General features: G+C 37.6%; 1 protein-coding gene across 35 annotated transcripts in view; it reads right to left on the minus strand.

Annotated features, from left to right (window-relative positions):
• The window catches only part of rims2a (regulating synaptic membrane exocytosis 2a), a 192865-nt gene that overhangs the window by 100439 nt on the left and 66533 nt on the right, over positions 1–25893 (minus strand). For 22 of the 35 annotated variants that reach the window (XM_038275109.1, XM_038275108.1, XM_038275114.1 and 19 more), the window contains 6 exons: positions 21787–22727; positions 9938–10149; positions 7175–7294; positions 2903–3002; positions 2681–2804; positions 1086–1132 (listed from right to left, as the gene is read on the minus strand). In XM_038275109.1, the coding sequence (XP_038131037.1) occupies positions 1086–1132; positions 2681–2804; positions 2903–3002; positions 7175–7294; positions 9938–10149; positions 21787–22727 (1544 nt within the window). Of the gene's footprint in view, positions 1–1085; positions 1133–2680; positions 2805–2902; positions 3003–7174; positions 7295–9937; positions 10150–10376; positions 10445–21786; positions 22728–25893 lie in introns of all 35 variants that reach the window. The other 13 variants (XM_038275119.1, XM_038275121.1, XM_038275125.1 and 10 more) reach the window with 1 other exon arrangement.

The raw sequence follows: 25893 nt of genomic DNA on the forward strand, positions 1-25893 counted from the left end.
CATGTTGGTTTTATCTTCTTCGGACATTGATATCCTACCAAATAATGCAGTTCAGAATGCAATAAAAAAAACTGATACGTCATCAAAATGACATTGCTTTAAAGCTGTTACACTTTAAAACCCATGGGCTGACATTAAAGACATCAAAGATTAGTACAAAAAGAAGTCCACATTTTCTGACGGATTTATTTTTCGAGTCCAAATGGTGTTTTATTTTGAAAAATGACAGGATTCATTCTGTTAAATCCGCTTATGAATCGCTGTTGGTGTCTGTTAGTCACAAATCTTTAAAATTAGCAGATTTTATTGTTGTATATAAATGGTAATGCTGCAAGACTGGCTGTGTCAAGAGTTTAAATGCTATATTTATGAACAAAAATACAGAAACACCTTTGTGCTATTTAAATTTAACCAAAAAGTAAGAAAATTAGATCAGTTCGAAAGCTTGGTATATTGAAACAGTGGAATCCATAGTCCACAAAGCTACCATCCAAAAAGGGTCCTGTCTCTACAGCAGGGCTGTTTAGGGGAAGATTTCTATCAGCTTTTGTCAGATTGTGTTCTGCTTCCTGTTGCTAAAGCTCAGCAGAGGAGAAAAACAGCCCAAAAAATGATCTGAGCTCCTGAGAAGGTTTGTTAAAGAGAACGTGCGGTTCCAGGCAGCAGCCAAAAGGAACCAGAACACCTGCAGAACTTGTCCTGGATTCTGTTTTAGCTCCTGTACTGAAGACATAATAGAAGATCCATTTGTTAGGATGATTTGTGCCACAGAAACTGAATCTGATTGGTCTATTGAACCAATTAATTTTTTTTACATTCACAGTTTGATTTAGGCAAATATCTCAAAAAGAGCACTTTTAGCTCAAGCCATATTCATCTGCTTATTAGGTATATGCATCCCCCAGTACCACACCCACCTCTTGGCTATCTTATATTGAACTATTAAGTATTTAAATTTCTTTTATGTTATACTGCAATTCAAAAAAATAACCACTTAGTTAAAGCACAACAACTTAATCAAGGTCTTTACAGACATTCAAATACTATAACAATATCACTTTCCAACAGATTATGAGAATACTCACTTGATTCCAATTGTGCATGTGTGCTGTCAGGTATCCTTGGAACATCTCTGAAAAAATAAAGAAATAAATTGTTGATGATTGAAATGAACAGGCTGATAAGGAAGATTACTTGACCAGCTTTTCTGAATGGTAAGGGTATTGCGTTAGGTCCCAGAGGTTCTGAGTTCAAGCCCAACTCCCACGGATTGCCACTCTGTGTCCCTGAGCAAGACCCTTGATTCCACACTGCTCCCCGGGCGCCGCACAACGGCAGCCCACTGCTCCCAAAGGGAATGGATTTAATGCAGAGAGTGAATTTCGTTGCTTTGTACTTGTGACAGTATATTGACAATAAGGTTGAATTCTATTCTTCTATAGGGGTCAGGGTGGAAGTTCTGACACAGCCTGAAAAGGCTTTTTTTTTCCATATAAAAGAGCAAAACGCATCTCAGCATGATAACATGAAGTTATACAAACCAGGATCCATCCTTAGAGTGGTTTGACGGCTCTTTCTGAACCTTACATATTACGTATATGCTTAGCTAGAATTAGCTTTACTTTTTAAAACTAGGAAAACTAGGATGAATAAACTTATGTTTAATTTAGACATTTACATTTCTTATCAATTTGCAGATACAGTTAAGCATTTTATTCTTTTATGTCGAGCATTGTGTTAAAAAAGTTACCAGTTGGTGAGAGAGGCGTTAGACCAGAGGTCGGCAACCCAAACTGCTCAAAGAGAAATAATGAGAATAAAGTCGTAAAATTACGAGACTAAAGTCCTACAATTACGAAAAACAAGTTGTATTTTATGACAACTACTACAAGAAGCACTGTCTTTCCTAAAATTAGGAATTTCGACAATCATGTGAAGTTATACTTTGTCTCTGGTTTGACAGAAAAGAAATCTTTTAGCACCAGCAACAAATTGGGCAGAATGTCAAAGTGGACTCAGGTTGCTGTTTGGCAACATTTATTCTCATAATGTTACGACTTTATTCTCGTAACGCTATGACTTTATTTTCAGAATAGAAGACAAATGAAAATCTCTAGCCTGGCCCTCATACTCTGTCGTAATTCTTAGATCAAAAATCCTCCAGGGTTAATTTTTGCAGGATAAGGAGGAGCTATTGCTCAGACATCAGAGCTCATGGAGATTACACAGAGAATCGTGAATCAACAGAAATACCACTTGGTGCATGACTTTGATGACGGAATATTATTATAAGAAGGCTAAAAGCAAAATCATTTATGATATACACCCTATAACAGGTTTTGGAGAGTGGCCATGCATGCAAAGGGGAAAACTGCAAGTTTCATGCAGAAAGGGCCTTCTTGTTGCAAAGCATTAGTTTTAACAAATGTCTCACGGAGAAACCCAAGATCAAGACACCCTGCTGCACCAGGGGATGATGGGATTAGTGTCAGTGTTTGGTCTTTCAGGGTGTCTCAGGACATATTGTGTTCAGACAGCTAATCTATTATAAATAAAGGTGTTTCAGGTAAAAGTATCCTTGAAACATTTTCCATGTCTGCATTTAGCACTGTCTGGATTCACGTGGGACAGTCACAGTTTGGTCGTGGCAGGTGTTAGAGGAGTGATTCTATATACTCACCCTATGGGCCGTGAGACCACCAGCTCTACCTGAGGCTCAGGCTTGGATTCTAATATGATATTGTAAACTTCTTTGAATGTAGCTCCTTGTAAAATCCGGCCGTTCCACTCCAGAACCTGGTCACCTGCAAAAACACAGTATGAAGTAATCGGTTTAAACAAATGGCAAAGCATTATAAACTATGGATGAGGAGTGAGGTTAGTCTTGAGGTGTTTGTGATACCCGGCCTGAGGTGTCCAACTGTGTCCGCAAGACTTCCTTTCCTGACTTTAGTGATAAAAGCACAAAGCCTCCCAGATTCTGTCATCTTGCCTCCAACTACCTGTAAAAGTAAACATTGAGCACTGGATCAGCATTATAAACATGCAGCACGGTTTTTTGGAGGTTGAATAGAGTTAAATATATATATTTTTAGCTGTTTGGTTGATGCAAGTACTTTAGGAAGACCATAAAAGATATATAGCTAATGCATAATGGAAATTTATTAATAAAAGTGGACTTATAGCTTCTAAAAAAGCAGTCTGTGGCTTCTGCTTCAGTCCCCAGGCATGCACTTTAGCACAGCTCTGTCGTCCTGTAACAGCCGTGGGCTAAGGCTGCACTGTACACCCCTGCACTCAGCTTACACTGGCATCATACAAAATAAAAATCCCATTTAATGGCAGCTGAATACCAACATACAAAGAAGCTTAGAGAAGTCCACTAAATGAAATGGCTTTATGTAACACACAGGAGCTCAAAGGGAATGCTTGCAGAGGAGATGAGAGAAAGATGGTCAGTGAAGGTGAGGCTGGCAGCCTGACGGATGGCCGGCTGGATTGTTGAGCTGGTTGGCTGCAGCTGCTGAGCGGACAGAAATGCACAGAAGCACTGAGCAGACACAAACATGCCATTTCAGGAGGTTCATTCAATCAGTAATGATTTTTCCCCATCTTGCTGCTTTAGGTTATCTCTCCTCATGGCAGGCTTTGTGCAACAGTAGCAAAAGACTGCAACATCCCCAGTGGCATAACTACTTTCATGAAACATGCTTTTAGCAATTATCAAAAATGATTATCTTAATTCCCGTTAATAATACTTCAAAAGTGGTGTGTTTTAGCAAACTATGTACATTTTGCAGGAATGAATTAATGAACTTATATACGTATATATACGTATATATATATATATATATATATATATATATATATATATATATATATATATACATACACATATGTATATATATAGATGAATATATACATATAGTTATATATATATATACACATATGCATATCTATATATATATATATGAATATATATATACATATTATTTGTTATTATTAAGTTATTAAGTTATATATATACATATATGTATATATACATATATATGTACATATATATATATATATACATATAGATATATGTACATAAATATATATATATATATATACATATAGATATATATACACATATAGATATATATACACATATATATATATATACACATATATATATATATATATATATATATATATACATATATTATATATATATATATATATATATATATATATATATATATATATATATATATATATATATATATATATATATATATATATATATATATATATATACATATATATGTACATATATATATATATATATATATATATATATATACATATATATGTACATATATATATATATATATATATATATATATATATATATATATATATATATATATACACGTATATATATATATATATATATATATATATGTATAAATATATGTATATACATGGGTTCTTGTTGATGCCATTAAAAATATTGCTAAGAGCTTTACAAGAGCATTAAAAAGCATTAAATCAGAGTTACTCATTTCTGTATAAATCCTGATTTACAATCAGTTTGCATCTACTGTGAAGCATGTTTTGTGTTAGAATTTTATTTATAAGCAATTAATGATCGAAAGTCAGGATTCTAATCATGAACAGAACAACTATTAGACTAAAGATGCTTTGCTAAAATACCTAGCAACCGCATCTGCTAATACAACAGTATTGTTTCTAGAGGAAAAAGGAAACTGTCAATAACTTTCTGAGGTTGGTTCCGCCCTCAAATTGACCAAAGTTGTCATGAGTTCCACACACAAGCAAAGGAGAATCTACAGATGCATGAAAAAGAAGTGATGAGTGCAGAGAAGGAGGAGGAACTCATGCATGTGATATACTATATTGGGGGCTTCAATGTAATGAATCTGCACGCATAGAACATTGAAAATATGCGTGAAAAAAAAAAGTTTACAAGTCAGTGTTTTAAATACAACTGCTTGTATGAGTATTGGCTGAACTCTGACCTTATACTTTAAATATTCTAAATTATTAATCAAGAAAAAATGGAGGAATTTAGCTGCCTAGTGTTTTTCTACATGGTACTTCAATTGTTTGTAAGAAACTATGATACAACAGACATTTCATGAAGGTCAAGTAAAAACTGGACTGTTTATGTTTAGAGTCACAGTGCTTACAGAATATTTCTTCTGGTTTTATTTTTCCACCCTCATACTTTAATGTTTCTGAATATTAAACAAATTTAGACCACAGCTAAAAATAAGGAGAAACGATATAATCAACCTTTGTGTAAAGGTTATCGGATCACACCCTACAACATATCCAGACCCAAGCCTTATCACTAATTAAGAAATCACTTAATTAGAACTTATTTGTAAAAACATAAAGCATTGAATCATGTCCTGATCTAAAGAAATTAAAGAGCAGACAAGAAACCAAACCAACAATGCTTTATTTTTGTACAAAAGGCTTTTGTATTCTGGTGAACAAATGAGAGGTTTTTTCTAGAGTTGGGAAAAAACAACACATAAAACCTCCCGTTTGATGAAAAGGCTACCAAAATTAACCAAAGTGTGCTTTGCCAACTCCCCAAGGATATCATAAAAAATCCATGAGAAACACCAGAGGCAGGCTTCACTTACTTCTGTTAAGGTTAATGCCCATGATGTAATAATAAGAGGTTCGACAAGAATGATACGAAAGGGTACCAGAAGACAAAAATTATAGGTTATAAAAAGCAACTCAATAGCAATTTAGCAGCATTGGTAAAATAAGAATAAAATACAAGGAGTTTGATGACCTACAACACTTTTGGGAAGAATATTCTAACTGCCAATTAAAAATTGGAGAGGATTTTAAAGGTGTTCATCCCTAAACATCTGTTTTAAGGGCTTGTAGAAAAAGCACAGCAAATCCAAGTATGGTGGCTCTGGGTCCCTCTTCCCTGCTTCTACAGAACTTAAGGTACTTCACATAATTGATGATTGATTTCTGGACTCTGCTAAAGGATACATCAATTTGTAAAACCTTAAGTTTAAGCCCACCTATGTCATGCAAGTGGAAAACAATCTAAAACACACCCATAAGTCCATCTCTAAAGAGATAGAAAAAAAGACAACAGACTAGACATGGAGAAAATGCTGGAAAACCCTCCAATATGACTGATTTAAAATTCCTCAAAGAGATTTAAGAAACTGCCTGCAAGTTAGCGCCAATGTTTAATGGTAGTTAACTATGGAGTGATATTTGTTCCATTATTTCTGCAAGTAAAGAACATGTTTTGTAAATGGAAATTTGAACCAAAAAGCTATTTAGAAATGAAACTTAAAATAAAAAACTACTCGATCAAGAAAGTGTTTTGAGAGAAAAGTTGCTATTTTCTTAGCATTTTAACTTTAGGAATTTTATTAAAAAAATCTTTTTTTTTTTTTTTTTTTTTACAGATTTTAGATTTTCATATGTTATTCTTTTAGATTTTTGGGGGGAACTGTAAAAACATCTCTTAGTGAGATTTTAAAATGCAGTGAATCATGTCCTGATCAATGAAAATCAATGCTTTTTTTAAGGCTTTCCAGTGAACAAATGAAAGGTTTTGTTCAAAAGTTTTTTTTTTACAGATTTCATATTTTCAAATTTTATTCCTTTAGATTATTTGGGGTGTGTGTGGGGGGGGGGGGTGTAACTCTATTATCCAACAGACAAATAGAAAGACGTCTTTCCTTCTCACTCCAGTGGAAAGTTGTGCCCCAGCGGTGAAAAGAATCTGATCTATAAAATCAATTTGAAAAACAGCTATGACACAAAAAGAAGATGAAAAGCCAAACTTTGAAAAGATAAATTATGAAAAAGATTAGAAAAATAAAATCTGAGAAAGAAGCAACTTCACTCTTACAATATCTTTTTGATTGAAAAGTTTTTCCAAGCTTAATTTCTGGATTGCTCTTTTTGTTTGATGTCCATTTACAAAAAAAATGTCTTTAGCTGTGACAATAAGAGGACAAAGTTCACTCCAAAATAATATTTCTTTAAAATAAGGCCAGTCAATTTGGATATTTTTTGTGTCTTTATTTATATTATATTTTGTATTTACAGAGGTCAGCAGAAGAAATGTGTGAGGAGACCCATAATGAGCCTCTTCCATGTACAACAAACTTACTTTTAGACCAAGTAGAGCTCCTGAGTCTCGAGGCACGCTTCCATCTTTCATACGTTTGTTGAGCAAAATACGACCAATAAGGCGATCTCCGTCTTTGGATGGCTGCCATGTCACTGGGTGCTACAAAGTCAGAGCAACAACACACCTTTTGTTTAACAACTTACTCACTGCAAGAGGTCAGACCAGAGCAAAGAAGACAACTGTCTCTGGTATAAAGGGGCATGAAGGAAGTACAATAGGAGACTCGACTTGGGGGAAGATGATTCACACAAACTCTGATGATTTATTATGGTTACTTTCTTCTTTAAAAAGATATTTTCGTTTCTTAATTAGCTCAACGAAGTATGCAATTGTAAAGAGGATGTTGCCATCGAATTTCTGGCGAGGTCAGAGAATCATTTTCAGAGCTTGTGTAAACCTGCAAGTGTGAGGTTGGAGTGAGTTTCATGCAGCATCTCATGCAGAGTAAAGCAAGCAACCCTAATACTCCCCCTCAAACCAGCACTTTAAACAGCAGCAGGAAGATCGGAGTGTAACTCCGGGGCTTCAGTGCATACAAACAGACCACCACCATTGATAGAGTAGTGAGTGGGAAGCAGACAACACAAGGGGGGGTGAGAGGCAACCCATTATAGAGGAGCAAATGAAGTAGACCACTGGGTGCCAGAATAAAAATCAAAAAGGATGTAAGACTGAAGATCAAACATAAGCCATGAGACACAGATAATAAAAAAAGGGGGAAAGGGAAGGGAAAAAAGAAAATAAATGTTTAAATTTCTGGTGCAAAACAAATTCAACCTTTCCAGTTTTGTGTATGTGAGGGGATGTGCTATTAAAGTGAGTGCGAAATAAGGCAGGGGACAGTTTTTCTTTTTCTTTTTTTTTCTGGACTGGGTAGTGTAGGGTAGGAAAGTAGAGCGAGAAAGACAGGTCTAAGTAAAAGGTATTCCTACTGAGCGAAACAGGACTGCTGCAGAGCAAAAAAAACAAAAAACAAAACACAATATACGAAAGGAGAACGAGCATGCAACTAGCACAGATCTACATTTCTGTGTGCCATGACAAACAGAGAAGTTGTGCGTCAGTGCTACCATTTAGGGCCCTGTCACACCCTGCTTATTTAGCCAGACGTCCCAGAATCTAATAAACCTTGCATATGCTGAACTCTCTGGGGTTTTTTTAAGTTTGGGCGTATGCATAGCGTATTCATAATGAGGCGAGAACTTCTGTCCTACGACGACCTAACTTATGCATAATGCACGGCAGCGTAATGCCCAGGAAATGAGGAAGAAGCATAATTTCCTGGGAATTACAAAGCATCAGTTAAAGCTGCTGCAGCGATGCGCCTGAGGAGGGCAGCGATGTGCCTGGTCTCCATAAGAAGATTGCTGCGTCTTTGATTGCGATCTTAACATAGCTGCTGTTTACTAACCTGACTCCGCCAGATGGATTAGCTCCGCATATCCATCTGGAAACCTCCCGTAGAAGTAATTTTGGGAAGGGGCGAAAATACTGGTTAGCTGATTGGCCTATGTTGGTGATAGACTGGCCAAATAAACCAATCAGATCAACGAAGGATATGACGTACTAACAGAGCGACGACGAAGAGGAGCCAATTGATAGATCAAACTCTTGCCGAAACATCTTTTCCTTTGAGAAAAGCCTCCAGAGCAGTGTTTTGCTTTTCTTTCAGTGAAGAAATACTCTGTAATTCCGATAAAACTTGCTCGATAGCCACGCTAACGCTAGTTTTATCGGCTGAAGCCGCCATGTTCTTTAGACTGAACTGTCGCGCTTCTCGTTGCGTCACACCTCAACCCGCCTCAAAGCCAACGCTGATTGGACGTTCGTTTGGTGAACGGCTCCAAATTTTCTTCAACAGAGAGTCTCCAGACTGATTAGCGGGTGAAATCTTGAAAGCTCGCGAGATCAGGATGGTCTCACGAAGCTAGCTGTTTACTGTAAGTGTGTTGGTCGTGAACGCAGGGAGGATCCATCACACTCACCTTCATGCTCACCCTATGAGGGGGAAGAAGTCTGGAGGAGAACAGATCGTTTCCTCCTGTGAACCCCCGTATATACCGAAACGCTGCCAATACGCCATTATATAGTAGCTTTAAGCTAGAAACACATTTAGCGGTTGCCTGGAACACGTCAGATACGTTGATATGCATTGCTGATAAGTTCTTAATAAGTTACGCATAAGTTATTCACAAGTTACTGATAGGTTTTGGATAAGCTAGACGTCACGACTTATGAGAAACTTACAATCAAATAACTTACCTGTAACTTATGCCCCAGGTATGGCATACGCTGGAACACTTGCTGCGCGTCAACGTGTGACAGCGCATTTCAGCGTACTCCAGCGTGCTTCAGGGTGCTCAGAACTTATAACTTATCTAATCAACGCTAGAGTATTTGACTGATTTTTTGTACGTCATGCATATGCTGGTCTAAATCGTCAAGCTGTGACAGGGGCTTTACAAACTATTGTGACATGTGTGTCTTCATTAGGAGGGCAAAACAGCAAGTACAGGTGGCAAGCAAAAAAAGAGAAATCCCAAAATGTTGTTTGTTTTTAGCAAAAATGATCAAATAAAAAAAGAAACCAAATTAATCTAGACAAATAAAAATTCAGAATTAACTTCTATTCGGATTTAAGTTGGTGAGAGGAAGTAAACAAATATTGAATGGGTAAAAACAAAAAATAAAATAAACAATAATAAGAAGAATCACAAAATGCAGGCTAGATTTTCTCAGTACCTTCTCACTATGGCTATGCTCCTCGTTTAGGGTAGTGCTACTGCACGTATCAACTCCCGAGTCTTTAACCTGTGGTTCACACCACGCCAAGTCCTCTTCAAATGAGTGTCCCCCAAAGCGCACCATTTTCTTTTGCCTCTCAGATAAGGTGTGTGTCGGCTCGGATATAAATGCCTGCTCAATAGTTTTTCTTTTTCCCCTTTGACTCTCCCCTACAGGCGTGGGATAAAAACAGAAAGAAAACAGAAAAAACAACATGCAAAGGTGTAAATAAAACAAAGGAAACATGAAATGACAAAGGACTCGGGGAGATCGGGGGGCATGGGACAGTAAAGACAAAGAGAAACAGAGAAAGAGAGACAGGGAGATGGGATTAAAGGACAGGACGTGGGGAGGGAAGGAGGGAGGGAGGGTCAGGGCAGGGCTCCACATGTCTCACCAAAGACATTGGGGAGGCCTCGCTGCTATGCCATGACGCATGGTCCCACCAATGGCCATCCAAATCTCCTGTAATGTGAGGGGGCAGGGTTTGGGGGGAGGGCGCGAATACACGAGAGAGGACAGCAAGAGGGACAAGTGAGGACACCACAAACCGGACATAGACGAGCACATAGATTACATGAACATCACTTCGACAAGACATCCAAATATTCACATATCTCACACACACACACAGATACGCACATTCACACAGACACACTTCCACACACTGCCCAAACTCAGATAGTGTGAACATGCAACTTCTAGGTTTCCTGTAAAACACTGCTGGTGCTCAGGTACTAATAACTAATGCATGATTCATGAAAGTTCTTAACTCTTACTCAGCATACCTGCAGACAATTAAGAGCTCCTGTATTAAATTATACAAAACCCCACATTACAAGTGGACACTAGAGAGCTACTGTAAATAGAGACATGGGACTTTTTTATTGTTTAAATTGGTGGAAATTCAATTTAAAAGCCTAGATTTGCATATTAGATTATTTTCTATTATTCTGAGATATCCCGTTCTTTTTAAAACATTTTTATTTTTTTTATTAAGGAAAAAAAAAAGACTTTCTCTACTGGTGCTTAAGTTTTAAACAACAGCACTGCTTAAAGTTTCTGAACAGTGGTGGGAGAAGTATTCAGATATTACAGAAGCCGAGGGCGGTCGTGTCCCTCAGGTAATTACACAGTGGTTTTATCGATAAAAAAATGAGTTAATTTTCTCATTATCTAAAGATAACAAAAGCCGTTTTCTCGTTATAACGAGGTGATTGGTAATGTGTTAAAACTGATTACCTCCTTCAATACCACAAAGCGGGAGAGGATTTATAACTATAGGTCATTGCAGCCTATGTTTAATTCTTTAAATAATCCTGTGTTGAACTCTTAGGTAACTAGACGACGTTGGTTTGATGATTTGCTTCCAATTCTGATTCATAAGCAATTACACCTATGCCTCTGGCACCTTAGAGCCGTTGTTCTGTCACCGGGTGTTTTCTAAACAGTCCCGGCTTTATGCCTGTAACAGGTATAAGAGGCATTAACCCCTAAAATTAGTCCAGATTAAAGATTTTTATAAAAACACAGTTTACACACTGTATTCCATGAAATCCAATCATCCCCCACAACCTGACAATGAGTGAAAAGAAATAGGAAACTAAGAAACTGATTATTTGCACCCACGCGGCACTACGACCACACAACTACAGGCCCCGCAGGCATAGATGCAAATAATAACTCATAGAGTAAATTATAAGTCATGCAGGTTAATAATCTTGTTATGTCAAGAAATCAATAACTGTTTTCTCGTGATAACAATTAATTGCTCAACCATCATGACGATATAGTTATGTCATTATCTCAAGAAAGCAAAGGAAAAAAAAAAAAGTTGACTATGACCACTCTCAGCTTCCATAGCTATAGTACTTATGTAAAGATCAAATTTTACTCAACTGCAAGTGAAAGTACTGAAGTACTCACTTTTGAAAATATGTAAGTATTCAGAAGTATGTTCAATTAAAAGTACTTCAGTATTCAAAAGTACAAATTTAATGTTCTAAAATCAGTACATTTTTGTCTAATTTTACAGAACCTTGCAACTTTCAGAAGAACCGCTCTACTACAAATTCTGAACCATCTGTGAAAAGAATAAAAATGCCACAAAAAAAGGGTGGCTATTTTGATTATTATTTTCCATTTAAAAACACACCAAAAAGAAAACGGAAGTGTTTTAATTCTGCTCACACTTTCACTATAGAATAGAGGTCTTAGGTTGAATATAGATTCACAAAGAAACCACAACTCTGCTTTGAGATCTCATCCTACTGAAAAACCTGTTCACATGGCAACACATAACACCTTAAGAATATACATATATTAACCACAAATAATAACTGTTCTGAGTTTCTCACATTTGTGGGACGTCAAGCAAATCTCTAAAACAGTGGTGTCCAAATTCAGTCCCAAGGGCTGCTTTCTTCCATGTTTAATTCTTCTCCTCGGAGTAATTACCCCCTCAGCATGTCAAATGCCTGCTAATGAGCTACTATTTGACCCAGTTGTGCTGAAAAACATGAAAAACATCCAGGATACCTGTTCTTAAGGATGAACTTTGTGAAAACATAATGTGGCCAACTGCATTTCAAGAAAGAAAAACAGCAACAGGGATTACAAAGCTAAGCTGATCGAAAAGGAACCAGTAACTAAAGATGTGGTGAAGTAGAAAGTACAATATCTGACTTTGAAATGTAGTGAAGTGAACGTTCTAAGCACTCCCACCCAAAAAAAATAACTCAAGTAAAGTAAACTCAAAATATGTACTTAAAGGTATTGTGGAAGATTTTCACAATGATTTAAAAGACGCGCCCTCTCCACCTTCAAATAAAATGTGCGTGCAAGAGCGTGCACCAGCCCATTTCTCTTAGTGCATGCCCTGTTTAAAATATGCTGTCCTCATAGCTCATACAAGCTTACTGTTTCCACATACAGCGGGGACTATATAGTGGAGTTTATAGAGAATTCAGTTAACTGACTGACAGATGATCACACATTTTTGTTTTTGCTCATGTAACTCCTCCTCCACCATGCTGTACCTGCGCCATCTTTGTTATTAGTCAAAGATGGAGAGCTCTCCTTCCCAAGCATTTTATCTGCCTCTTCTGAGGCCTTTGTTTTCTTCTCATACACTTCCTAGACACTTTTTCTCTTACGACCCTCTGCCATTTTTAAAGAACTGTGAGGAGAAAGGTGAGTTTCAGTGACTGTTTGAAACCTTAGCTCACCATAGATATAAGCCTGAAAGTGCCTAAATGCAGAAAAATATAGCTAAGAGGACGAGCACGTAGGACAGCATTACGTAAACATATCACCAGAATGATTGACAACTACGAGAACCACTTATTTAGATGATCCACCTGGGAATAAAACATTGTCCTCTATACCCTTAAGTACAGCAATCATGTACATGTACTAGTTCTTCGTTAAATGAAAGAGAAAATAAGCATTCACTACCACTCCCAAAAGCCTTACCATTTACTACCACTCCCAAGCCTTGCTACAAGATTTCTAAACTATGGCCCTAAATGACATAAGACCTCTGAACCAGTGTGATATGATGCGTAAAACAATACTCATACAAGCTGTTTTATTTAAAACACACACCTAAACAACCTGAATGAACTACTCTCCATGTACGGTTTGAGTTTGATTTATGCGTACAGATTCTATCCCAAAGGCCCCTAATATGTCACTAGTACATGGTAGTGAACTAGTCCATGCTCATTCTCTGCGTTCTCTTGCTTTCTTTTGCTCCTGTAGATTCTCTCCTACTCGCATATGGACATGTTTCTCAGCACTCGTGTCAACATTTGTCCCTTTAACAAACAAACCAATCTAAGAAAATATGTTGCCTGTGATTAGCTGTTTTTCAGGAAATCCCGCCTCTTAAAGCAGTAGAGTTTTGTTCCTAGTTGCAGCTAGTGACATTATCAAAGTGTAGCAAAGTGTTAAAAGTTAGTGAAATGAAGTTAGCATTAATAAATGTTTCAATACAGCTATCAATGTGTTCTGAAAGCAGCAGCAACATGCTTTATGGCTTTTGGCTTTCATTTATAGCTGAACACAACTTTTACATTTATAATATGTGTATATCTACTAGTTGTCATGATCTGCTCTGATAGCTGGCCTTAATTACTAATTTCATTCACCTGCGTAGTTTTGCCCAGTTCCTAATCATCTCTGATCTCATCCACCAGTAGGTTCTGCTTTATATTCAGTCCAGCCCAGCTATCAAGGCCATATCATTGTTTTGCGTTGTGTGTTTTGTTTGGTCGTTTTCGCTGTAGTTCCAAGGTTCGTGTCCTGTTGGCCAGTGGATTGAGAGGGTTTTCCTGTCAGTCTTGTCTTCTGATGGTGTCCCGGTCCTTCTCTGCGGAGCCCTCAGGGTTTTGGCTTGGATCACGGAGAAGCTCAGTTTTATTCCCGTAAGCCTGGCCATAGGAGGAGACCAGTTTAAAGTCCTGCTGAAATCCTGGTTCAACGTCTTGTCTCTGTTCCCTCAATCAATGAGCCTGCCCGTCTGCATCAGAGCCTGCCTGTCTGCTTCTGTGCGTGTCTGCGTGGGCATGCTTCTCCCCAACTCAACCCCTCACTTTGCATCCAGCATTTACAAACACCATTCCTTCCCAGAAGCTTTATTAACAGTGCCACACCACAGTGGGGCATCGATCCCCACCAACGCACAGTGTGGTTTTTCAGAGAGCAGGAAACTCATCAAAGCCATAAATTATGCGCATCAGCACTGCATGCCCAGCCCTGCTGTTTCGCCCCGGCTCCGAGGCTCCCTCAAAGTGCTGATTCAGGTGGAAGGCAGAGCGCAGGCGATGGCTGGAGTTCACCGACTCCAGGCTTTCCATCATTCTGACAGCTCAATAAAAACTAGTGTAAACTATTAATTGGATCATTAATTATTGATGCTGTTTTTACAACAATTCGAAGTGTGAGGGCAAAAAAGAGGCAAGGGTGAAACGGTGTGTATGTTTAAACATAGTAACAATAGGTGATACAGCAAACCTCTTCTGACTTTTGTTTTCCTTTGTTTTTTTTGTATTTCACATTAACTCTGTAAATTGACTCTTTTAGGTAAAAAGTCGAAATCAAAAAGACTTTTGTTGGAGACAAACCAACAGACTTACAGAGGTGTAAAACACTAATCGCAAAAGCCATTAACGGCACAGTAGTTTAGGTTGTTGTTACACAGTGTCTATCTGTCGGCTGCAGTTAGCTCGCTATTCTCTGTTTTCTGTGTGTTAGGCACTATTATGAGGCTGCATGTCAGAGGAATCAATACAGAGGGAAAGGAGAGAGGACCATTGCATTAAATCCATCTCCTCTGCTCAAACACATGAGGCAGTCCTATAACAGCAGACACATCCTTTCTCCTCCAGCTACATTCTCTTCTTAGACCCGACGTTAACTGTTCTCATTTCCTCATCCTTCCTTAAGGACCCCCCCCAACAGTACAGGAGAACCTACAGGCTTACATCCTGCTTGGCTCTGACCTGTTTAACTGCTGCGCCTTTACCAGCTTGTGTTCATGTTGCACATATATCAATACACACTGAAAACATGACCATAAAGGGACACATTTCCACTTATTACTTATTTCCCTTATTACTTATCTCAAAGCATTTTGTTTTATATGTAACCCATGTTGCTAAACCGAGCCAACCCGATGAATAGCAAACTAAAGGTCTGCTTAGGGCTCCAGAGTAACAAAGAGGCCCAAGATGTTTTTTATTTATGATCATGCTGACACACACGCAATGATTAATATGAAAAGTTTTCATTTCTTAATATACATTTTATCATGATATTGCATGCTGTTACATATATTTACACTTATTAAAGACTAATGATTTCACTTTAAATTTATCTGGTTAAACTTTCACAACATTTAAGTATTTGCTTGATTTTTGAGACATTATATTGATTATTTAAAGATGCCACGCTTTGTAGATTACAATGTATTATAAAAATTATAAAATCCAAGACAGTCAGTGTAAATATCATACTAGTAATTTTTTTATACTTTTCGCAACACTGGAAAATGGTATTATAGTTTGAGTATAATGATAATGATAATTTAAACAATTCCAATAAAAAAATAAAAATTACATATTATATTTATTTATTTATTACATAAAGACAGTTATATTCAAGTATTTATTTTTTTATTCAGATTATTAAATTGACAACTAATAAAAAAAAACAGATTCTGTATCCAAGCAAATTAGAATATTACTTAAAACCAATACTGTAATACATTTCTACAGATGTTGGCCAACTGAAAAAATGAACATAAAAAGTGAAAATATACAGCACTGATTACTTAGTTGGTGCTTGTTTTGTATGGATTACTGCAGCGATGCGGAGTGGCATGGAGTCAACCATTCCTTAAGTTCTTCTATATTGCTAGCTCTGATGTAATATATCTTCCTCTTCACAATACCTCATTGATTTCCCATGGTGTTAAGGTCAGGTTAGTTTGCTGGTTAAGTAAGAATCTGGTTCTTAAACCAGGTACTGGTAGCTTTGGTGCTACGTACAAAGTCTTTCTGGAAAATGAAATCTGTATCTCTATAAAGCTGGTCAGCAGCAGGAAGCATGAAGTATAACAATAATAAGGAAGCTTTATTGATCTCACCACTGGAGAAATTTACCTCTGCATTTAACCCATCCTCTCAAAATTTTGGAGCAGTGGGCTGCCATCATGGGGAGCAAAAATGGGGTTAAGGGTTTTACTCAGAGACCCAGAGTGGCAGTTTGTAGGACTGAAGCTTGAACTCAGAACCTATGGATTCCAAGCTCTATGCCCTAACCACTAGGCCACCACTCACCATTACAACACCTGTTTCCATCTCAACACCTGTTTCCATGTCAACACCTGTTTCCACTTCCTGTCTCCCCTCTATGTCCCTCCTACTTTTACAGACTTTAGAGAGACTTCTCCATTTGTTTAGGAGCCATTCAGTGCAGCACCTGTTCACCATGGCTGTGGTGTGGAGTATGTATTCACCCAGACTGGCAGTCTGTACGAGTAGGGCTCAAACGAACAACCTCAGGATTCCAAGCCCTAAGCCCTAACCACTAGGCCATCACTCCCCTCTAAGTGAGGTGAAGTGGTCAATAACTTCCTGGTAGACGGCTGGGTTGACAATGGACCAACACTAGCAGATAACATGCCGCCTCAAACCATCACTGACTGTGGAAACATTACACTGTGTCTCCTCGCTTCCTCCAGACTCTGGAACCCTATATTCTAAAGGAAATGCAAAATTCACTTTAATTAGAGAAAATAATGTTGGACCACCCAGCAGCCGTCCAGTCTATGTCTCCCACAGACTGCCACTCTGTTTTTCTGAGCAAGACCCTTAACCCCAATTCCTCCCCGGGTGCCCCACGATGGCAGCCCACTGCTCCCTGAGGCGATGGGCAAAATTCAGAGGTAAATTTCTCCAATGTGAGATCAACTTCAATTATTTATATCTATTATCATTCATCAGTGCATGGTTACCCTTGAAGCACTGACTTCAGTGGCACTCCACTCTCTGTGAACCTTTGACCATTTTGAAAGGATCGGTTTCCCAATCATCTCCACTGTTGGGTTTTCCCCATGACTTTTACCACATCCTTTCCTTCCCTCTCTATTACTGTGCTTGGACAAAGAGCTGACCGTTTAGAGATGACCGTTTGTGTCTTGCCCTCTTTGTGCACGGTGTCAGTTGCCATCTTTAGGACAACTGTCAGCTCAGCAGTCAGCTCCATACACATCTTAAACTGAGGGACCAGTTAAAGGTGTTGGAAGTGAATTAAGGATAAAAATGGGGCACCAGATGTCTTCAATATTGAACTTTTTCTTAATATTCTAGTTTTCTGAGAAACTAAATTTGGGGTTTTCATCAGCTGTCAGTTAGAATAACCGGAATTAAATATGTATATCAGTTTGTGAGAAGATTGTAGATGCGTGAATTTTTCGGATCATCTGACTGTCGATTCCAGAAATCCATGTAATTGGCAGAAATAGCGGGCCCCGAAATGAAATATCACTTGGACGCCCTGGGGCGACACCATATCAGAAAATTAATCAATTATCTGAATACGTCAGCCTCTAAACCACTTAATGGACAGTTAAGAGTCTATCCAAATAGTCAAATATATCAGCAATATGTTCAGAATACATGAATGAAACATACAGACCAATATGGAGCTATTTCGGAAACTTACGGTAGTCTAAGGAGTCCTTTGAAATGTTAACCCGTATTCTCTAATTTTGCAACGACTTAGATTTTTGCTCCAGTATCTCATCTGCATCTGCAACTGAGTCTTTAACAGCTCTGGCAGCATCAGTCCAAGTGGGACAGAGGACAGTTTCACTTGAATAACTGATCATTAACTTTTGCGACAACCTCTTTAAAAGCAGGAAAGCAGAAACTGCTCTTGACCATACAGAAGAGCAAAGACACAAGTCCAAGAGGAAATAAATGAGCACAGATTGTATACAATTAAAATCCATTCTTTGAAAATGAGAAGAGGAGCATTATTTAAAAATGGAAACAAAAAAAACATAACATATATCTGCCGATACTCCCAGGAGTGGATAACTCATCAAATGCATCCAAAAACTAGACTTAGTCTTCAAGAAAATACAACTAGAATAAGGCTCCAGAAGCATGCGATATTTTGTCCAAAAGAGCTTTTCTCAACAAAAAATCTGTCTGATGAGCTTAGCTTTGTAAAGTTGCATCAAAGTAAAGCACAAGTCCACTGGAGCATGGTTAAATAGTCAAATAGCCATCTGACAAACGGAAAAAGTTCATCCATTACAGCAAACCCACAGCTGAGAAAAAAAAGACCAGATCTGAATCTGATTTGGTACGATGTAGACAATATTTACAGAGAAAAATGTCTGCAAATCTTAGAGGACCTAAAAAAATCTGTTAAGAAAAGGGGGGGCAGGGATCCATAAAGTAAATATTACCAACATAACTGATGATGTACATCTCCAGCCTTTGGACAAAGGACATTCTTTTGAGGACCAGAATGTTCACATTCTGGACAAAGAAGAAGACAGGTGGTTTGAGAGAAAGAAAGGCATCTATGTTAAGAGAGAATAACTAACCTTAAACAGAGATTTCCGCTTTTAAAAATCTACAATACAGCAATTGAGTTAAATCCTTCATCCTATCATTCCTATAATCACAGTCTGAGCTCCTGTACAGGAGAGCGGAGGACCTCGTCTATTCAGCCAGGTCAACAATCCCCTCTATCAACCCCCCTTACAGACACTTGGATGGGCATGGGGCAATGCAGGATAACAAAAGAAGTAACCGCCCCCATTCCAAATGGTTGGACCCCTTCGTCTGTTTCAATTTGCATGTTTAAAAAAAAAAAAGCAAGGCTTTGTTGGGCTACTGTATAAAACCTCTGACTCAATGCTATTCCTGACATTTTGAATTGAAAAAGCTTCCTGGATGGGAAGCGAAACATCTTCAAACTTGGAAACAAAGTCCAGTAGATTGTTTAACATTTTCTTTTTTTTTTGGACCGACCATGACCTGGATGACTGAGAACCTTCACCTGCAAACATAACTGATGCATTTTACTGCAGCAAAGTTAACACTGGATTTAAACTTTTAATATAACACAAAACTACCCTCTTAAACATTTAACAGTAAAATAAAAAATATCATATATATAAAATGGTAAAGGTTTCTTTTTGAACCTGACAGGTACCTTTTATGGTACCTTGTCATTGTTACTCAACAAAAACAGTAATTGGCTTAGGGTTCAAAATTAAATTCTATCTTGTTCTACAAACTCAAGCAATAACAAAGGTATTCTTTCAGAAGTTCTGCTTAGCTTTAACCTACAAACTGACATTTGCGTGACAACTCAGTCCCTTTTTGGATTTCGTGTAACTCTAAAGGATACTAGGAAAACAAAAGATTAACTATATAAGCTCCGATGAATGTGCTTTCTGAGGTTGACCTATTGTCTAGCTGATTAGGAAGGTTACAGAATTTCAGTTCAGCTGCTAAGTTTTGTCTTTCCTTTTTCTCTGATATTTGCCGGCCACTGGAAGCTGTAGACACAGACAGAAAATAAAAGCTCTCACCCTCCTAAGACCCTACTGTATTTTGGCTACCTGTAAACATAGAAACTCCCACATTAATAATGCATCGCTTGCTTTCAGCTGCTTCTCTTACGACAGAGAAGCAGCAGCTAAATTAATTCCTTTGCCTTCTTTTGTCACACACAGTTCTAGTATGTAGCAGAAAATATGTTTTTATCCCCTTTTTTATTCATTTGTGCTCATTACCCATAACATTACTGAGGTAGAAAGCACCTTAATTATAACAATAAGATCTATTTGAAAATATGTCATTTGGATTGATGAAAATTTTACTTAATGAGTATTATTAAAATAAAAGTACAGATCAATGCTGAAAGGATTAATCGGATGAATCGTGATTAATCAATTATTGAAATTATCTAGTTTGGTAATCAAATCGTTAACTGGAAAATAAAGAGTATAACATTTTAATTTGCTAAAAGAATAACCACACTAGAAAAAAAAAATCTAAATCTAGATAAGTATTTTTTTCTTAAAAACAATGCATTTGTTCTTGAATTGAGAAGGTTAAAGAAACTTTTTGCCAATGAAACAAGACGATTCACAAATAAAATAACAAAACACGATTGCATTTTCTTATTCCAAGTGCTTTTTATCTAGATATCTTACTTTAAGAGTAAAAATACTCATTCCAGTGGCAGATCATCTTATTTACCTACTCAAATTAATCGTAAATACACTTAATTTAAGGCATTTTTGCTCATTTCTAGATTATTTTTGCAGTGCAATTTAGAAGAGTAATCATGGCCACAATGTATATAAAAAAATTTAAGATGAAATCCGTCTTTTTCCAACAAAAACGGCATGATCCAGAACTGTTCAAGTGGCGTAGTTTTATCTTGAAGAAAAAACCTATTACGGTAAGTATCGTTTACTTCTTAATTGAACATCTACTCAAATAAGGCATTTAGTAAAATTATTCTTGGAAGGAATTTTAATCTGCATAAAAATGTCTTTATATGTTACCAGATAAATCAAAAAGATAATTGATGGCTTCACTCAATAATAAAAAAGTTGATAGTTGCAGCCCTCGTGCAAATAATGATTGATACAGATTAGTGTCCATTCACACCAGAACATATCACAAACAATCAAGTAAGCTCAACAATGTGGAATCCTCCTCCCTAAAGACACAGGAACTGTTAGCTTTTCTGTTGACATATAGAAACAGCAGTAGAGGAACTCGGAAATACAAGACTCATTACTTTCAGTTCTCACAGAGATTTTAAATGTGCTAAAATCAAAGGTTTAGTTTTTTATTTATTGCTTCTTCACATAAATTTGTAGCTACTGACTCTAGAAGAGCTGGTGATCCTTCCAAATGGGTGGAATGATAAAAATTTACCATTCTAACATATCTAAACTGAAAATAATGAGCCATACAAAAAAATTCACACATACATTCAGACACACCAAACACACATACATTGAAATCGTAGCCTAGGGGAAACTGGAGTCATAAACAGCATCAATAATCGTGACACAAGACAGCAACAATAATTACATGATGAACTATTTTAACAACTTCTGTTTTAAAATACTATTTCAGCATTCTATTACAGCATTCCAGCCTGTGTTTAAAAAAACAATTAAAAACGTCAAATAACATATTCTAACATGAATGAACATATAAATACGATGAGAGGAGAGATGTTGAGCGGGCTCCTACCTTTTTCACTGACTGACTCACTCTCAATCTCCACATCCTCACAGCTCGTGTACTCCGGCGTTGTGGCCAGCTCCTCCTCTGAGCTGCTCAGTGATACCTGCCTCATCTTTCCCCCCCTTTTGGTTTTATGGGGCTTCGGGGGCGGGGGCCTCACTGACTCTGACTGGTCTGAGCTAAGAGAGTCGTTCCTTAGCATACTCTCCATCTTCTCCCTCTTGGTCTTGCGGACAGCTGAATTGGGGTCCAAATGGTGTTGCTGCCTCATCATAGGATCCCCTAAGTCTCCTCTTCGCAGCCCCCCTGATCGATCACCAAGCACAGGACTCCGATGTGGCGTTGGGGGGCTGCGGTTGGAGTTTCTGTGACTTCCAAAGCCAGGACCAATGGGTCCTGGGGAAGACCGATCAACAGAGTACGAGCGCTGTCCTACCATAGGCGGCCTGCGCTCGGTGAGATGCTGACGAGACAATCTAATAGGGCCAGGGTCATCCTGTTCTGTGTAGGCTAAGGAGACATCACTATGGCGACGTTCATGCCTCAGCCGCCCCACTTCAGCGTGCATTCTCATTTGCTCTTCGTAAGGTTGAGGCTTTACAGGATAGCGTGCCAGGTTTGGATCACTGCGATACCGCGCTTGAAACTCCTCCTGACGCTGACGCTGGAGGTCAAAGTCACTCGGCGGTCCATCTAGCTCTTGGTCAAGTGGATATTCCTGGGAATGCCAACGGCCAGGACCCCGACGGTCCCTGTAGCCCATTCGCATCGCATTGACATCTGGGAATATGTGTGGGCCCTGCGGAACCCGCCGTGGGTCCCCATCGCCATAGTCTGACGGTGATCTGGGCATACTGCCGTCTGTGGGTGCATACTGTGGGTGGTCGCCCCCCTCCCTTTGGTCGTATTTTTGGTTTGGATCCCTGGATGCAGATGGGCTTCTTTTCCTGTTGGAAGAAGGAAGATAAACACTTGAGTTGGCAGGTATGTTAACTTTAAATGTTATCATTTATATGTCCAATTTTTCTATATTATAATTCCCTTGTCCTTCAAGGGAGACAGCAATTCATATCATACAAAATGATTGTGAAGAAACATTCTAAATCACTAGAGGGCTTATTTTCTGCAAATCTAGGCTTGTTGCTGCCATGCCTGTTTCTGCTGCTCTGTGTCTCTTTACTCTTATTAGTGTTTGGAAATTTCTCGGCTTGGTTCTTCTCCGTTGTAGCCCTGGGCTCTTGGGCGGGTCTGGGGCACCTCAAACCTGCTATTGAGCATTTCTAACAGCTGAAGTAGCCGTATTTACTTTATGCACCCAAGCAAACTCATGCGTATAAACCACAGGTATTTGGATCCAGTAGTTTAAAAATATACAGCTATGCTTAATTCCGAGCTTGCAACTATACCTACATGTAGCTCTGAAAGACATTTTGTAATGTTCATATGTGGTAGGCCTACTTCTGATGTTTATGTACATGTATTTACTGCGTGTTCATGGGACACACCCTCCTTTGTTAGGGTTGCTGTGATGTGTTTTTTCTTCCTTCTTGCTTCTTCCAAGTGAGTAAGCAGATTTCTAGGACCTATTCTTTATTGCTATGCTGTATTTTTCTCCTTTATTTTCATGTTCTCTCTCTCTCCTCACATATACATCATATTTTCTGTGGTAGTATTTAGTTTGAAAACATGAATTAAATAATTAAACATGTGTTTTGTCTGGTATTATTTAGAGTTTTCAAACTGATTATGGTAAATCTATTATTAGGCATTTTTTGTAAGGGAAAAAATCTGCAATTGAAATTCCTGATATAAATTTTGTATAAGCTGAATTTAGGAATAAACAAACTGACTGAAACCTTTTAAATTAATTCTGGGTTGGATTTAAAGTGAACATTCTGCCAAAAGTGCACACTAACACAAAAAAATACTAATACAAGCAATTTCATTTCAAACAAACGCAAGTAATCTTCTCTTCTTGTGCATTTTGGCCCACACTATGTCACAAACAGAAGTTAATGCTCTTTTTCTGCGCTCTCTTGCTTTTTATGCGCCTGTAGATTCTCTCCTACTCCCATTTAGACCCCTTTTCTGTGTGCTAATGTAAACTTTTATCACTTTGACGCTGGACCATTTTGAGAAAGTAAACTTTGAGTAAAGTTTCACCTTTATATAGAGTAAAGTAAGGATTGAATGAACTCCCTTTTATAGTCACAGAGATTTACAATCAGTTTGCAGCTACTGTGTTTTGTGTTTCCATCTTGTTTATAAAATTGTCAGTTGATGACAAGGATGGCTTGGTTATGGTGTTAGACTAACTCTTGAAGGGAATAGCAATCAGTCTGAAAATGCTTTGCAAACATTTCTAGCTGTAACCGTGACCGTTTCTCAATATGTGTACTTGTGCGTTCTCGTGTACTTGTGAAACGTCCTCAGCAGACAGAGAACAGACAAAGTCCCTGGATGTTGTTCTCGCCCCTCCCTCTTTACCCAGCATGCATCAGAACAAACTTGTCCGTTATTGAGATTGACAGCTGTCCCAGCATGCACTGCAGCAGCAGCAGCTTTCAATGGAGTGCTCACAGAGATCAGAGTATTAAGTTAAAAGCTCTTTTTTCTGTTGCTTTTGTTCAATAAAGTACAACATTATAATTTTAAGTGTCACTATATGGCCCATTTACCGATCTTAAGCATAATTAAAAAAAAAAAAAAAATCCGAAGTTGAGATCACCACAGCAATCAGCTGACCTCCAAGGGTAAAGGCAACCAGGTCTAATCCCAGCCCAGCAGCCCTCTCTCTGCATAGCCGTGTGTGAAGGACCGCTGGCTCTCATGGCGATTTTTTTGTTTTGTTTGACAAAATGTTCATTTGATTTGTGTTTATCTGACTGTGTTTATTGTTATTCCCCCACTAAATAAAAAAAAGTACGAATGTATTAATTATCACCAAGAGTCTATTAATAACAGGATGTGAAATGCAGCTCCAGACGAGCTGAGCAAGTGTACGCTTCTGCTCTAATTGACCCATATTTATGCTGCATGCTCCCGTTCTAATCAAGTCCATACTTTACTGTGTTCTTCTCAAAAATGGACAAGAGTCCGTACTCGCTTTGTGAATTGAGAAACAGCCTATGAACAACAAAAAGCAGTATCTCAAGAGGTGAAAGTAAATTGCCCATCACAGGCAGTTTACTTTCTCACCCTTTTTGTGACCAAAGTTGATGCCAGCGCACAGAAACATATCCACACTAAAGTATTAAAAAAAATCATCCCAAAATTTATCCCAAAGAGAAATTAAATATTGTTGCAACTCATATAATGTAGATATGAGTTTAAATAGATGTTAAGGCTGTATGAGATTTAGTCTGTAGCCTCTACATTTATCCATAGAACAGCAAAGTCCATGGATCAAACCAATCAGAAATCCGAAAACTAATGATAGAAAGTTATTGATTTATGACCCTCTATTCTTTTCAGATGAAATTTTTAAATACCTTCATGCTTTTCCTAATCAAACTCACATTTCCTTGTTTTTTTCTGAACTAAATCAGTTGAATATCTAGAACTCCCATGCGCATTATTATGTTCTTTAAAGGTCAGTATGTTTTATCATTAATAGGTATTGTATTGTATAGATCACATTTTTGTGATAACACCTTTTATTATATGTTTCATTTCATGTTAAAAAATATACAACTATGTTCTGAACTCTACCTGATTGGAAAAATTGAGACGTTTTAATTTTGTTTTTTTGGTTGTTAAATCTTATGAAGCTTTCTGATGACTCATATGAAGACAGCAAACAATAATTTTTTTTTTTTAATACTTAAAATACTGTGGCATAAAAGATTTTGTTACCTCTATATTCTAATTCATTTTAAATACTTTTATAAATATAAATTAAAAAACCTGTATTCGTGAATAGAAATCATTAACAATACTAATAAAATAACAATAGTGGCAACTTTTATGTATTCATTCTCTAATGAATCTGCCTGTTAAAAAAAGAGCTCCACATAAAGGAAGACGGAGTACCCAGAGGAGGCTAATTGTCCAATAAGGCATTTATTTCTTTATTCAGAGTTAATTATTCATGAGCCACTTTTCTCCTACACT

The sequence above is a fragment of the Cyprinodon tularosa genome, unplaced genomic scaffold, assembly GCF_016077235.1.
Source record: "Cyprinodon tularosa strain WSP-4 unplaced genomic scaffold, ASM1607723v1 ctg941, whole genome shotgun sequence".
NCBI classification, from domain to species: domain Eukaryota; kingdom Metazoa; phylum Chordata; class Actinopteri; order Cyprinodontiformes; family Cyprinodontidae; genus Cyprinodon; species Cyprinodon tularosa.